General features: G+C 35.6%; 2 protein-coding genes and 1 long non-coding RNA gene across 3 annotated transcripts; 1 reads left to right on the top strand and 2 right to left on the bottom strand.

Annotated features, from left to right (window-relative positions):
* Positions 1–2,958: 2,958 nt before the first annotated feature.
* On the bottom strand, positions 2,959–3,285 carry LOC147949793 (uncharacterized). Its single transcript, XM_087510540.1, has one exon. It carries the CDS (start codon positions 3,283–3,285, stop codon positions 2,959–2,961), a length of 327 nt encoding a protein of 108 aa, XP_087366666.1.
* Positions 3,286–5,501: 2,216 nt separating this feature from the next.
* On the bottom strand, positions 5,502–6,373 carry LOC104707173 (uncharacterized). Its single transcript, XM_087510530.1, has 2 exons — positions 6,313–6,373; positions 5,502–6,220 (listed from the first exon to the last, which is right to left on the bottom strand). Exons 1-2 carry the CDS (start codon positions 6,371–6,373, stop codon positions 5,502–5,504), a joined length of 780 nt encoding a protein of 259 aa, XP_087366656.1.
* Positions 6,374–14,099: 7,726 nt separating this feature from the next.
* Positions 14,100–14,868, top strand: LOC104788875 (uncharacterized). The gene is made up of 2 exons (XR_768545.2): positions 14,100–14,372; positions 14,483–14,868. It is a non-coding gene; the product is annotated as an uncharacterized LOC104788875 (long non-coding RNA).
* The last annotated feature ends 1,251 nt before the right edge of the window (positions 14,869–16,119 follow it).

The raw sequence follows: 16,119 nt of genomic DNA, 5'->3' as shown, positions 1-16,119 counted from the left end.
TAATATATAGATCCAACGGTTAAATGATTATTTAGATAAATAAATACTTCTTCTAAAGAAGATATAAGTCAACCTCGTGTTAATTGCTGACGATCAAATATTACATACGAAAGTAAAAAATATTGTCATGATCATGCATGGCGATAAATGAGACGAACGAGTGGCTGATGGTAACAATGAACATGTATTAAAGCCAAAATTGTCTCATCCACTATATGAAACATATATGCGCGACACATGTACCAAACACACATCGGATGTGCCAAGAGACCGCCAAACGAATTCATTTACGCGTATGAGATTGTATGCAAATGATTTGAGTACGGATCGTGTCCAAGTATCTCTATATACGTACTAAAAATTTCCGAATTTACTCATTTTTGTTTGTTTTTAATCACCCACTACGCTTTCCTTTTAAAGTATCACAATTTATAGGTTTCATTTTAACAACATGACCCCGTAACTGTTTAAAGAAACTAATGAAAACAACTTAAAACCCTTTTGAGCTTTTGACCACATGCGGTATGAATCGACACTTAAATCACTTACTATAACCCTTTTTTAGCGCATCTTTCGCCCGGTCAATTGAAACTTATATATAGTCATAATGTCTGTGACAACAAGTACTTCCGTTTAGAAATATAACCACCTTTAGAACTGCGGCCTAGTGTTTATTTTAGGTGATGCATAAGCAAACATAGATGACATGGAAAATATTTGGATGTCTAATACTGATGAACTAAATAAATTTCCATGTAAGGCGATAAAAAATCTCATGATCAAAAACATGTCATCTCCTCAAATCAAGGCCAAACAATGATTCTAGTCAACAATAGAACAAGTTGAGGGTTTTTTTTCTTTTCTAAAGAGCAAGTTGGTTTGTATCGATTAGCCTAGTCAGATTATAGATGGATTATGAGCGTACTTAAAAATAATTGACTGAAAATTGAGGATCTTAATCTTCACAAGACAAGAGATCAAAAACAAGTTGTGGTTGAGACATTGACGAAATCTGATACGATGTAATGCCTATGTCTGTCAAAATATTGAGTCATTCTCGTATATTGTTATTCATTTCTAGACTACGTAAAAAAACTAGAATATGAAAATTGGCCAAATAATTGAAGCATTAAGAAATTAAATACATCAATTTTATGTTATATTAAATGTGTGATTAATTTGACCAACCAGTAAGAGATATCAAATATCACTAACTGATTGGATTTTTAATATGCAACTAGAATTTGTTGTTGTAGATTTTGTTTCTTATCTATTGTATCGTCTTTGTTCCAAAAAAAAAAAAACTATTGTATCGTTATTTGTAGGTTTATTTAATTGTTCACTATGGATTTATTTGCGACTAACAAAACTCATAGATATCAAATTTTCCAAATTTGTATTTTCTTTCTTAATCCTAGTAAAACATGAACTGACCTTAATGGTTTTAATTATTAAAATATTAGTGACTGTGCTATATGACTTAGCAGTAAAGTGTGCATACTTTAATATGCGTTCCAGAATAATATAAGTAAACCTTAGTTGTCAAAGTATATATAACCAAACGAGTCAAATAATTAAGGAATTAGTTTTACACATTGGGTAAGCAAGAAGACAACGCCACTTCTGTTTGTCTTGTGGTGCGTGGAAATGACAGGAGAGCCCCATGTGACCTCTCTCCACATGTTCATATATGTGTGAACATATGGACTAATTTTATTTGCTGACTTATTTTTCTCCCCACACTAATTTTATATTGTGAAAATGGGGTTTCAAAAATCAATTAAAGAACAGTACAAGTACAAAATAAATGAAACCTTTTTATGACAGAAAAAAAAACTATAGAATAGTGAAGTAGCCGACTTGTTGTTGATAGTCTACGCGTTTCCTGAAGATTGATTCTCTTCTAAGCAAAGTCCAAATTTTATAATGAAGCTGCAAATTCTAATATTAGAGATCTGATCGGGTCACGCCATATAGTTGTCGCAATAACATGAATGAACGATCGATGGATTTTAAACAACTATATGTACTTGCATAATTATCAAATGCAGATATGCATTTCATTTCATTTACAGCAAAGGCTATGCTGACTTCAATTACCATAAACCAACTATAAAATTCGATAATTTGGGGGGGGGGGGGGGGGGGGGGGGGAATAAACATGGAAAGAACGTTCGGAAAATAGATAAAATATGCGAATAAGTTAAACAGTATATAATCTAAAGGTAAAAAGACAAATTAAGATCCATCTTTATATCTCCGCTTTATGTCTAAACTTACTACAAAATACATTAGAGCCAAAACTAACCTTTTCTTTTAACCCAATATTCTACTGCAAAACTAGATAAAATATATCTGTATTTTAGACGGTACAAGAACTTAGTGGTTTGCGAAAATGATAAAATAATTTTCCATTGAAACTTTTTGCATGTGATTTTCTTAGGAAAATATAGCAGGAAAAGTGATCAAGAGCGTGTGGACAAGTCACAAGTTGGAGAAAACGTTAGGTCGAATTTCAATTCAGAAGAAAAATTTGGGGTTGTAAAGTTAATAGGGAGAGAAACATATGGTTTCTTAATGGTAATCATTGTTTTTAAAATGTCTGATTACGAAACTTTTTTTTGACAACAAAACATTTGCTCATGTGAGTGAATAAGGTGGAAAGTTGTTTACATACAAAATATGGTGCGGACTTATACACGCCTTACGCGCTAAAGCGTCTGCACGTACACTCAAATTTATAGAAATAAAAGATAAAGAGAAAGAAGTAAACTCTTTCCTGTCAATCTTGATATCGGCGAAGTACGTAGAAAATGCTGGCCAGTCTTGAGGTGAAGACACCATCTTCACCAAGTCTGAACAGTCAGTATAAAAAGCCACGTCCCGGTAGTCATGTCCAATCATACAACGCATAGCCCAGATGAAAGCTTCTACTTCAGCATGTAAGGGAGAGAGACTTCATCGGAAATTGGTAGCTCCCATAATATGCGACAAATCCTGAGACGTCGTACAAAGCCATCCTGCACCTGCAAAGGTGTCACCGGCCTTCCAAGATCCATCAACGAAACACCGATGACCCGAGTAAAAGGTAGAAAGGGGAGCTGCAGCTACCCTCACCCGAGAGTTACAAACGACCGGACCAGAGGGGAGATCCTCACTCTGACTCTCTTCTTGTACTTGCTGCCAAGATAACGCCTCACCCGCTGCTACCCTGAATATCTCCCCAAGCTGCTCATCCTTATTTTCAAAAACCCGTGCATTCTTGGCTTTCCATATATACCACATAACCCAGGGGAAAGCGGGTGCTTGAGAACCCAGATTTTTTTAGCCTAAAAAATGATCCATGTTTGCATACACAGAGTCCGTGGGAAAAGAAATTGGCCCCATCGGAAGATGAGATAAGGCCCACACTTGCCGAGCTATTGGACAAACAAAAATAGCATGATTTATTGTTTTGTCATCAGCCCCACACCGTGCACAACCCAAATCACATGCTATACCCCGCCGTCTCAGATTAGTCGAGACAGAAAGACAGCCAGACAAAACTTTCCACATAAAATGTTGTATTTTAGGTGGGCATTTAACCTGTCAAACACTAGCTAAAAGAGGGGTAATCTCTGGACCACACCCTGGGACCTGAAAAGTCTGTGTGCTGCCCTGCGTGCCGTATGATATCCAGACTTAACCGTGTACTTCCCAGACTTTGTAAAATGCCACCCTAGGGAGTCTGTCGATGGACAACTCCCTAAAGGTAAAGCCCCTATCAAGTCGACATTCATCGGATCAAAATGCTCATGAAGCAGATCCATACGCTAGGAATTCGTTTGACGATCAATGAACTGAGTTAGTTGGAGAGAAGGATCCGCAAAGGGACCCGTACCTAAAGCTGGTCTTGGAGATTGAGCCGGAATCCAGGGATCAGTCCATATAGAAATGGTGTCCCCAGAGCCCACTCTTTTAATGAGCCCTTTGTGTACCAAAGATCGAGCGGATACAAGAATCCTCCACCCATACGAGGGAGAGTATGACCTAATCGGTTCCATTGGATTGGAGTTCCGATAGTACCTACCTTTGAAAACCTTGGCAAACAGTGAATCTGGAAACTCCATCAGTAGCCATTATTGCTTAGCCAGTAAAGCCGAATTAAAATCGTCGACATTCCTAAACCCCAAGCCGCCTAGTTGCTTACTGCAACATAATTTCTCCCAAGCAAGCCAATGCATACCCCCTGACTGACCATGTGTACTCCACCAAAAATTTGCCAGTGCACTAGTAAGTTTGGATGTGATCGTTTTCGGTATCCGGAAGCAAGACATCACAAAAGTCGGAACAACAGTCGCAACAGACTTAATCATCACCTCTTTACCTCCTTTGGATAGTAACTTCGCCGTCCAACCATTTGTCCGATTTTGAAGTTTATCCGAAACAAAAGAGAAAACCTGTGTTTTAGACCCCCCTAAACTCTCAGGTAAACCCATATATGAACCCATGCCGCCCAAATTGGTTATTCCAAGAACCTCCTGCATCTCCGTTCGTACCCCCTCATCAACCATATGACCAAACTGTATCGAAGACTTTGCAAAATTAATTTGCTGTCTTGAGACGGCCTCGTACTGCTTTAAAATATCCAAGATAGCTCCACATTGGTCCTTTTCAACCTTACAAAAAAATAAACTGTCATCCGCAAATAACAGGTGCGTGATTGGTGTACATTTGTTGGCCACCTTAATCCTAGTGATCAACTTACCCATCTCTGCTTTCCGGATATTAGCAATTAAAACTTCCGTACATAAAATAAACAAATAAGGAGATAACGGGTCTCCTTGCCGTAGCCCCCGCTGAGGAATAATCAATCCATTTGGTTGACCATATAGAAGAACTTTATACTCAACTGATGTAACACAAAACATGATCCAGGAGATCCATGTCTCCGCAAACCCCATTTTTCGAAGTAGCGCCTCATCAAAAGCCCACTCTACCCTGTCATATGCCTTGCGCATATCTATTTTTATAGCCATAAATTTCCCCTTACAAGATGGATTAGTCCGTAAACCATGAAACATCTCCTGAGCAATCAAGATGTTATCAGAAATTAGTCGGTCTGGAACAAAAGCCGATTGAGTTTCCGAAATAAGAGCCGGTAGAACCGTTTTAAGCCGCTGACACAAGATTTTCGAAATAATCTTATACCCCCACATTACACAGACTAATAGGGCGCAATTCCGTCATCCGGGTTGGCTTTGCCACCTTTGGAATTAGACAGATATGCGTACTATTTAAACTTTTATCAAAAACCCTTTCGGCAAAAAACCGATTGACTAAAGACACAAGATCTTTTTTGACAACCATCCATGCTTTCTGAAAAAACAAAGCTGTCATCCCATCTGGATCGGGAGCTTTATCCGAATGCATCATAAAAAGAACCCTTTTTACCTCAGCCTCTGTAGCTGGGCCAAGTAAACGCACATTCACCTCATCCGTAATTACAGTTTTAACCTCACTTAAGGCGTCCTCAAAATATCCGGATTAATAGAAGTAAACAAATCCTCAAAATACGACACCGCTGTATTACAGATTGCAGCATCCTCTGTAGACCAAACATTATGCTTGTCATACAAACCAGTGATTTGATTACGTGCCTGTCGCTGCTTAGTTTGTGCATGGAAATACTTAGTATTCTTATCCCCCACCCGCATCCATCGATTCCGGCTCTTCAAATACCAATATACCTCCTCATCCTGATATGCCTCTCGTAGCCGGTCAGTTAGTTCCGGAATTACACTCGGGGGAGATGCATCATCTGCCTGAGCGACATCCAGTTGTCGTTTCAAATCCTCAATCGTATCCCTACCGATAGGGACCTCCGCTTTGCGCTCCCGTCGACAATTGGCAAGTCTGTCCACAAAATTGGTCGATCCCTGATCAGGAGCACCATCCCAACCATGCGAGATCGCATCCATCAATCCCTCCTTCCCAACCCAGCGACGATCAAAGATAAAACTCCTCCGCCCTCGCGGCCGCTTAGCGCCTATACTCACCACAAGAGGCTTATGATCAGACACAACCATGGGTAAGTATTCTGTAACCGTATCAGGAAACAAATCGTGCCAATCCTCATTACCCAAAGCCCTGTCCAACCTACAACGTATTGGTTTTTTATCCGCCACCCTCGCCAAGACAAAAAGTCCCCAAGATATGGAAATTCCAAGAAACCACAGTCCTGAATCATTCCATTAAAAGCAAGAAAAGAAGAAGCATGACGGAGTTTCCCACCACGTTTTTCATGATTTCCTGTTAATTCATTAAAATCACCAATAACAAACCAAGGAGTTGTTCGTGACGAACTGATCCTTAATAGTCGTTCCCAAACCATTTCACGGTTCTTAGGGACCGGATCACCATAAACAAATGTTAAATTAATTGTGCGACCTTTGTAAACCGCCTCCACATCAATCAATCTATTTGACTCAAATAAAATTTGAAACATGATAATCCTCTTGATTATAGAACAGAGTCAGACCCCCACTACAACCATTCGGTTCCACTGTTTTTAAATTTTTATAGCCAAAGTGGCCTACAAATTTTTCCAAGAACGAAAAAGATTTCTTCGTTTCCATGAGAAAAAGAAAGTCTGGCCGATGCCGACTCCACAAATCCCTTAGATTTCCAATAGTAGCCTTATTGCCAAGACCTTGACAATTCCAACTCAAAATCTGCATCTTACAAGTATAAAAAATATAAAAGATCACCACGCAGAACCACCATGATAAATAGGCAAGGAATTGAAACCAATAACAATATAAAAAACTCGTGACCATAATAAGGAATAAAAACCCAACCAAAAAAAAGAACTAAAAGAACCCCATCTGAATAAAGCAACCAACTGGTTTGAACATCTTGAAAAATGTACCTCGTTGTCTGTAAATAAAAAACCACTAACCAAAAACACACCACCGATATATGAAACATCGTAAGAAAGATGGAGAAACAAGACTTAAAGAAAACCGTGGCAAGGGTTTATTAATACACAGACCAATTGACTACAACCAAAATTATCCAAAACCAGATAATCATAACCAACAAAGGAAAAGAGAAGCAAACAACAACTAAAACCATACGGAACAACCGATGGTGATTTATTCAGAAGCAGAAAATTATGCAAAACGGAAGAACCTATGGTAGAAAAGAACAAAGACTGCTGCCAAGCAGAAGACCATCTCCTTGTAAGATGGGAGGAGAACCCACACCCTTGCCAACACCTGCTTACGACTTGCATTAATCAGCCGCATTACTCGGAGGCTTCCCTCCCTGGTGAGAACCCGCCTTACCCATCAGTCCTGCACCCTTAGTGACAGCCTTCTTACGAGGCGACGCCAAAGTAAACATGTTCCGCTTCTTGGTACTCACCCCTTGGAGAGGCCCCTTACCCTTGACCACTTTAGACCGTGGTGGTTGAACCGTACCACCAGTCTCATCACTTGGGGGAATGTCGTCAGAGATATCCTCCGCAGACCCTTCTTGCAAAGCCTTTGACCCCCGATCAGAGATATCCTCCTCCGCCAGAAGGTCCTCCATTCCCTCTGCTTCTTCTCCCCCCTCACGGGATACCTCTGTTTCATTGCCCCTCTCCTCCGGGATTGTACCCAGAAAAGCTAGCGATTGATCCTCCTTAAGAGGGAAATCTTGAGCCAGAAAGTCACCCAGAACATCCATGAAAGTCACTTCCTGCTGCATCAGCTCCATATCGTTCATATCAGAATCACTTACGACCACTGTCTATGGGAATAAATTCTTGCGAACCCTCCTATCAGAAACCCCTACAGGAAATGTCGCTACGTCCACAAGCTGACCATCGGAGACCGGTAAGTCTTCCAAGGTAGAGCCCAAAAACGCATCTAACATCTTTTGTTCATTATCCGAAAACTGATGCCCCACCTCATTGGTTTTGAGTTGATTTAAACCACTGCCTGACACAGCCAACTGTTGGCTTGAACTTGTAGGTGCCTCAATTGTACTCCTATGTTGCTTCACCAACCGTTCATCACCCTGATAATCCCTTTTGCCATTCTTTGCTTTGTTGCCATATCCCTGTTTATAGCAGAAGTTGGTAGCTTGAGGACCTGACCCGCGACCATTACCAGCGAAAGGCCCTGGATGAGATACCCCTGAACCCTGACCACTCAAGCCCCCACCCAAACCATGATTGAGACCTTGAGTTGTAGCACCCTTATAGCTCTGTAACTTGTCATCTTGTCGAGGCTCCAACCGGGCATCCAACTTCTCCTTCTCCTTCCCATTGGGGACAATACGAAACTTCTTTATACATATTACTTTCTTATTTTCGTTCAGTATTTTCTGTTTGTTATTAATTTTCTTAATTATGAGACGTATAGTGTATATCTATATTATTATTTTCACAGCATTTTTCAGAAGAAAGCTTGAAGTTGAGGAATATTTACATCATATGCTATTGTAATTAAAACATTTAATACAAAAAAAAAATTCTGTTAATATGTATAATACTTTGTAGTTAGTATAAAATTGTTTATTCACCAATTTAAATTTAGTTAGTTTTGTCTATGAGTATGATGGAGTGGGTTAGTGTTGGTTTTTAACTTCTTTCATATAAAATTAAGTTTTAAAATATTTTCTTTGTGTTTTTAGACCAACCCGCAAAAATATATAAGTGTACTAATATTAACCTAATTCCCATCACATACTTATGATTATTTTTAGTCTAGGTTTGGACCAGTGGATAAAAAAAAATAGTTAGTTTTGTATCATACATTATTAGTTTATTTTTATATTTTGTTCTACCCATTTTGACATCAATTGCTCTATCCATTTTAACATTGAAAACATTAAACAATTTATGTATAATGGAAAACATGTATAATGGAAAACATGTATAATGCCACACCAATTATGGAAAATCAAAATTGAATAAGTTAAGATACAATAGTTTCTTTTTTTATTAAAACATTTTAAAACTTGTAATTAAAAAGGAAAATAGAAATTGATGTTGTTCAAATATTTAGGGAAATATATATTTCCATACTCGATTTTCCTAATTTATTTATTTTTTGTATTATATGTTTTAATTATAATGGCATATGATGTAAATATTATCCAACTTCAAGCCTTCTTCTGAAAAATGCTGTGAAAATAATATATATATTTTAACCTCCACAAAATGATACATGTGTCATTTATAGAGTTATGATGTCAAATACAAATGTATATATATATATATACTGTTGCACAATTTAAATAGTGAATACATCAAATTTAGTCATATGAGTAATAGGGAAAAAAGCTTAAAAATACCCCATTTATTTTTTATTTGGAAGTTTAATATCTCATGTTAATTTATTGGAACAAAAATACTTCATTTAATTATTGTTGAATAAAAAATACTTGATCTTTATATTATTGGTAGATTCATACCTCTGACTTAACATCCGTTAACGGGTGTGACGGAATCATTTGACGGTGTTTAAAGTTTTAATTAAAGTTTTAGTAGATATATATTATATAGACAGTTGTGGTACGAGTTATGTTAGTGTGGTCTGGTGGTAATAATGGTTGGGAATATCCTCACACCATGTGCAGGTTCGATACACATCAAAAGCAGACTTTTTTTTTCGGTTTAACCTCTCTCTCGTGTCTCGCCGGTGATGAGCAACAACATCTTCGTTGCAGTACTTCGGCTCGGCAAGGACTGAGTTGCGGCCGAGATCTGTGGCGGCGAGTTTAGCGATGTCGTCGACGAGGATCAGATCGAAGTACAGGTATATGACGCGGCGGATCGGAGGAGGGAGGAGATCGACGAGATAGCTTCTAGCGTAGTTTAAAAGACAGTCCAGTGCAGAGCGGATTGGGGTGGACAAAAAGATTCGATGAACGAAGATGTTGTTGCTCATACATTTTCTTTTGATTCATCATCACCGGCGAGACACGAATGTTAAACCCAAAAAAAAAAATTCTGCTTTTAATGTGGATCGAACCCGCATATGGTATGAGGTTAAACCCAATCATTACCATCAGACCACGCTAACATAACTAGTACTATAACTAAATGTACAATATATATCACGTAAGACTTTAATTAAAACTTTTAACACCGTCGAATGATTCCGTCACACCCGTTAACGGATGTTAAGTCAGAAATATGAATCTACCAATAATACAAAGATCAAGTATTTTTTATCCAACAATAACTAAATGAAGTATTTTTGTTCCAATAAATTAACATGAGGTATTAAACTTCCAAATAAAAAATAAATAGGGTATTTTTAAGCTTTTTCCCATGAGTAATATCAATAATATTATCTGTGTAAATATCAATAACAATACTAAAAAAACAACAATAGTTTATGGAAAATTTTATTTATCCACGGGTCCAAACCTAAACTAAAAATAATCATAAGAATGTGATGGAAACTATGTTAATATTAGTACACTTATATATTTTGCGGGTTGGTTTAAAAACACAAACAAAATATTTTAAAACTTAATTTTACATGAAAGGAGTTAAAAACCAACACTAAACCGCTCCATCATACTCAGATACAAAACTAACTATTTTTTTAATAACTATTTTTTTTTATCCACGAGTCCAAAACTAGACTAAAAATAATCATAAGTATGTGATGGGAATTATGTTAATATTATTACACTTACATATTTTTGCGGGTTGGTTTAAAAACACAAACAAAATATTTTAAAACTTAATTTTATATGAAAGAAGTTAAAAACCAACACTAACCGCTCCATTATACTCATAGACAAAACTAACTAATTTCAAATTGGTGAATAAAATTTAAATAATTTTATACTAACTACAAAGTATTATACATATTAACAGATGTTTACTTTCACAACAACTAATTTTGATTGATTAAATTCCAAAATAAAATAATTTTGATTAATTAAATTTCAAATGAAAATAATAATTTTTAAATAGATAAAGAAAATAAAATTACAAATATCTCAATATTACTGTAAAAAAATTTAAAACATATATATGATCCAACATAATGTTTTTTTACTAAGTTATATAAAATATACAAAAATATATAATTTTGCGGTGTACCGCAAATTAAAATCTAGTGTCTGTATAAATTAGATAGTAAGTCTTTGCAAGTAGCAAAAATAATAATCCCATTCAGTATTAATATAGTTTTTTTTGGTCGAGGAGTCAGAATTGTAAGCTGTAAATTGAAAAAAAAAATGTGGGGATATATATTATGTATATCTCTCGAGATTCTAAGTTTTTGTTTTTTTGAAAAATTCTAAGTAAAGATTATTTAAACAAATAATTGACTTCGTTTTGCATTGGTTTCTAAAGGAATCCAAAACCTTGTTTCGTTGCCTTCGTAGAAGATTAACCATGCATGTTCTCCATTTAATGCAGAAGCTCGTGCTTAATTTTTTAATAATTAAATTTTCAGACGACAGTCTGAACGATAAAGTATTTTTTATCACTTTAGTTATCATTAACGAGTTGATTGATGATGTTAGAAGATCGGTTTGTATTTTGTAACAATTAGTATGTGCACCGACAAAACGTACCATAATTATATATTCTCCACGATTAACTTAAATCTACTTTAGTATGTATTTTGTCCATTGGATGTTTCTTAGACAAACGTAAGATATAATTTTTTTTTGTTACTATCTTTACGATATGAGATGGATGATTGGATAGTTATAAAAATTAACTGGTTCAGGAAAACTGAGCTAGGCTCTCAAGAGTTATATTCTTTTGCCTATGTAAGTTACTACAACGTATTTTTTTGCAACTAATAATTTCCAAATTATAATTTGTTCGATAGATGATCCATAGTCAGAGTCAGCTAGGCTTATTTAAGCTAACTGAAACCATTCGGCGGTGAGAAGAGGTTACTTTTCTTGTTGGCAAACTAATCTCTTGTTTATTTTCTCAAGTGTCGGTGAGTCCAAGCCATATTTGAGAAAATTAATATTGAAAATTCGTTACTTAATAATAATCTGAAAGCGATTTGGCAAAAAGCCTTTGGAGTCTCTACCTATATTTGTCCCTTTCTCAAACGCTTTTTTAGTTGAAAACGGAACTCTTTGTCGGTACGGTTATACCGTGTAAATGATTTGGATCGTTTTCTAGTAAGAAATGATATATGTAATTTTCTAATATTCTGCATATATTTCATGTATAAACTTGTCTTTTTCAAAAAGCTAAGGTTTATCACTTGTTTCTACATACTAAAGACAAAAAATATGAGTAAATAGTAGTGAGATTTAAACCCGTATATTTATGCAATTTTTGACAAATTATAAGAATCTTTAGTTATAAGTAATTAACCAATATTACATGAAAGAAGTTATTTTACTAAATGTGTTTTGTTGTACTAAATATTCAGATAGACAGTATTTTGGCTACTATAGTTGTTTCTTTCTCTCCCAAACGATGAAAGTGCAAACAAATTACAAATTCAACAAAAGTCAATGACTCCAAAAGATCAGCATATAAGCTTTTTGAAACCTTTAGACATACATATCTAATATACTCACTGTTGAACGAGTGCTTGTACTAGATCAAAATTAATAAGAAGGAAAGGGCGAAACAAAAGACTTTTATTGAGGTAGTAAAAAATCGGCAAGTTTACAATATCCGTTAATAGAGCCGGTTGGCTAATTACAATATTGCACTCTTGCAGTAATACTATTAATATTTAGGACTAGAATCTGTTAATTGCTCAGACTCTCGTTCCAGAATATCCTCTCTTTTGCTCAAAAAATCTCTATTTATAGTCGATGGGACGTTTTCATCCTCATGCCTTGAGGTCGATATGGTACCGCTTTAGGGTGTGGATGGCGGTGGACTTTGTTCGGGCCGTCGCTTAACGGGCTAACCGTGGAGCCGGGCCCTTCTAGAAGCTTATCCGGCCTAAATTCTCCTATCTGTCGGTCAACGCTTTTTCTGGTTTTATTGACCACCCCTAAGATGGGCCGAGTGGAAGGCCTGTTAAGACAGGATGAAACCCATATCCAACACTCACACAATATTAAACTTTAGTCAATCCATTTCTTCACACCAACTTGGTTTTTTCAATTCATTTTAATCATCCAATCTAAACATATACTCCATCTGTCTCATAAAGATTGATGTTTAGAAGTTTTTACACATTTTAAGAAAACATTAATGATTACTGAGTTTAAATATATTTTTTCCTTTGACTAAAGAGATATTATTTAATTTTAAAACAATAACAATTCAAAATTTTAAATATTTTCAATGATTACTTTTTGAAGTTTACAAAACATCAATCTTTGTGGAACAAAAAATATCCCAAAACATCAATCTTGATGAGAAAGATGGAGTATAAATTACATAGAGAAATAAAATTTTACTATGGCAACAATTCGAATATGCAATATGTGTCCCAACTCTATAAAACAACTCGTCCTTGCATTGATAAGGAAAAAAGAAAGAAAAAAAGAAACGTAATTGGGCAATCAAATAACGGAATACAAGTTCCATTAAAGATTATAAAACATTAAAACTTTACAGCTTCTAATGTACATATACGAATCCGATAGAGCTGACATAGCAGCAAATGGTATTGCTTTTGTCAGGAAGAAGCTGTAAAGTTTGGGAATTTCAGTGTCCAATCATAGTTTCAAAAGAAAATTATTAAAGTTACACTAGAAAAAACAGGTCATATAGTTACGAAATATTGCTACGAAATAAGTAACAGCTAAGAATACCCACAAAAAGTTACGGAAAAAGACAAAATATTAGTTAAATATTTTTGTGGCAAATTAGTTAGTATTTGTAGCAATGTAAAGACAAAAAAAGCTACACATTAAATTAGTAGTAAACTTACTACAGATTTCGGGACATAATTATTTGTAGCTATGGCATAGTTACGAAAATGTGAAGTTGCGAGGAATCATTCGTAGCAAAAAATTTCTACAAGCACTTGTAGCAATTTAACGACAGAGAATAATATTATTTTATCATTTTAGAACTCGGTTATTTCGGTTCGGTATCCGATTACCAATCGGTTTATTCGGTTAAGAGGAACATGATATAAAAACGCCTAACTCTAGATCTAATTCATTTCCTCGATCTTTAGTAAAATGCCTCCTCTCTTTTACGATACTCCTTCCACACTTTTCTCCTTAATGATCTTCATTCTTCTTCTCCTTCCTTCTTATCTAGACTCTTCTACATCTTTCTCTTCTTCATTCTCGTCGTTCTCCTCAGACCTTCTTCTTTTTTTTCTGTTTCTTCCAAATCAGAAGCTTTAAACCGTACTCAACAATGGCAGTTACGACCAAGAATCTCCCTCCATTCAATCCGCCTTCGATGAACTTCCTGCCGTGAGGTTCGTTTTCAGATTTGATTATTGGTGTTACTTGATTTTTTTTGTAGTCATTCTTTTAGATCTTAGATCTTAGACTTCATAATCATTAGTTGTGATTTTTCTTGTTTTAGTGAGAATGTGAGAAACGGATTCATCCTCCTTCAACGCAAAGGCTGGAGTAGGACTGTCGGAGAGCGCCCTTGCTGTCACCTTCACCGTCACCTGCACACAGTTGTTGCCGCTGCAGCACTGCATTAGCTCTATCTTTCCCTAATATTTTATTGGGTTGTTGGGCTAATAATTGTATGATGGGCTTTTTGTTGGATCTGTAATAGGTATTCTACTGGATTTGGATTTGTAAATAGAGTATATTTTATTTCTCTAATATTTAAACTGAATTATAAACCGAATAAACCGAAGAAAAAAAAATCGATTGAAGCTAGCTGTGAAAAATATGCGACAAACTTCTTGTCCCAATTAGTAACAAAATAATGACAACCACCCTTGAAGATTTTTGTGAGTAAGTAGCCACACCAATTTTTGTCACTTTATGTCACCATTTGCTACTAATACGTTTGACGGTAATTATCTCATATCGGCGTAGATAACTGTAATAATAAGTAGCAAATTACGATAAGTTTGACTGTATCTAATCTATAGCAAGTAGCGACGAATTGCAATGAAGGGGTCAGTTTGTGACGAGTAAATAATTACTAATTATTTTTGTAACAAATATGTAACAGTTTCTTTTTGGCTATGGAAAATAAGTTATTACTACACAATTTTTTGTAACTATACAACTTATTTTTACTAGTGTTAAACATAGTCAATAATTCGACATCCCTTTAGAAGTTAAAAATTAACGTGTTTTTTTCATTTTTTTTACTTAGCTGCGGCCAAAAGCCAAAAGGTATATCAGCGTTAAAATATTCTCATATGAATACATTGATTATTCAGTCATAATACTAATCTACAGCGACAAAAGCTTTAGGTTCCACAAATAGAGACCAAACTATGGATTCGGTATGAAAAGAGATGAAAAACAGAAATGTAGAATAAGTTGACACCAACACCAGCGGTACTGGTGGACTGATCAGTTACGATGATTTAATTAAACAACGACGTTGTAAGTAAGATCATTAACAAAAGAGTTGTTGTAGTTAAAGCCATAACACGTTGAGCATTAAATGAGACAATTAATTTTGACTTTCGTCGCTCGTATCTATTTTTTTTTTTCCCATAGTTGAAGAATCCAATGATCCGCAATGGAATAGGTGTAACCGTGTAAGTGTAAGAAGAAAAATAAGAATGTAGATCTATCCATCTTTTGTTCCGTATATATATATATATATACAACTCCTGCTAATCGAAGTTCAATAGAAGTCAAAGGATGTAGTTAGTGCCACCAAATTTCAAACCTAGTAATTTATAGTTATGGTTCTAATAACACAGATACAAAGGTGAACGTTCATATTACGTTATTAAACTAACATGAAGTTATATTTTATCACAAAAAAAAACATGAAGATAATAGCCGACCAAAAATTTCGAAAATAACAAGAAAGGGAGAGATTTACCTTAGCCAAAAGCCCATTTCCCAATCCAGTAGTTCTGAAAGAGACAGTGGCTTTGTTGACCAATTATAATTTATCTCGATAGTTTGGCTTCTTGCAACTTGAAAAGACCATTCACACAACTCACTAGTCACTAACTCACTACTACACTTCCTTCTCCACTTCACAAAATATCTCTTTCCCTCCTCTCTCTC

The sequence above is a fragment of the Camelina sativa genome, chromosome 1 (genome assembly GCF_030686135.1).
Source record: "Camelina sativa cultivar CO46 ecotype springtype chromosome 1, ASM3068613v1".
In the NCBI taxonomy this organism is placed as follows: domain Eukaryota; kingdom Viridiplantae; phylum Streptophyta; class Magnoliopsida; order Brassicales; family Brassicaceae; genus Camelina; species Camelina sativa.
The sequence above is the reverse complement of the archived record's forward strand: the minus strand, read 5'-3'. Positions and strand labels throughout refer to the sequence as shown.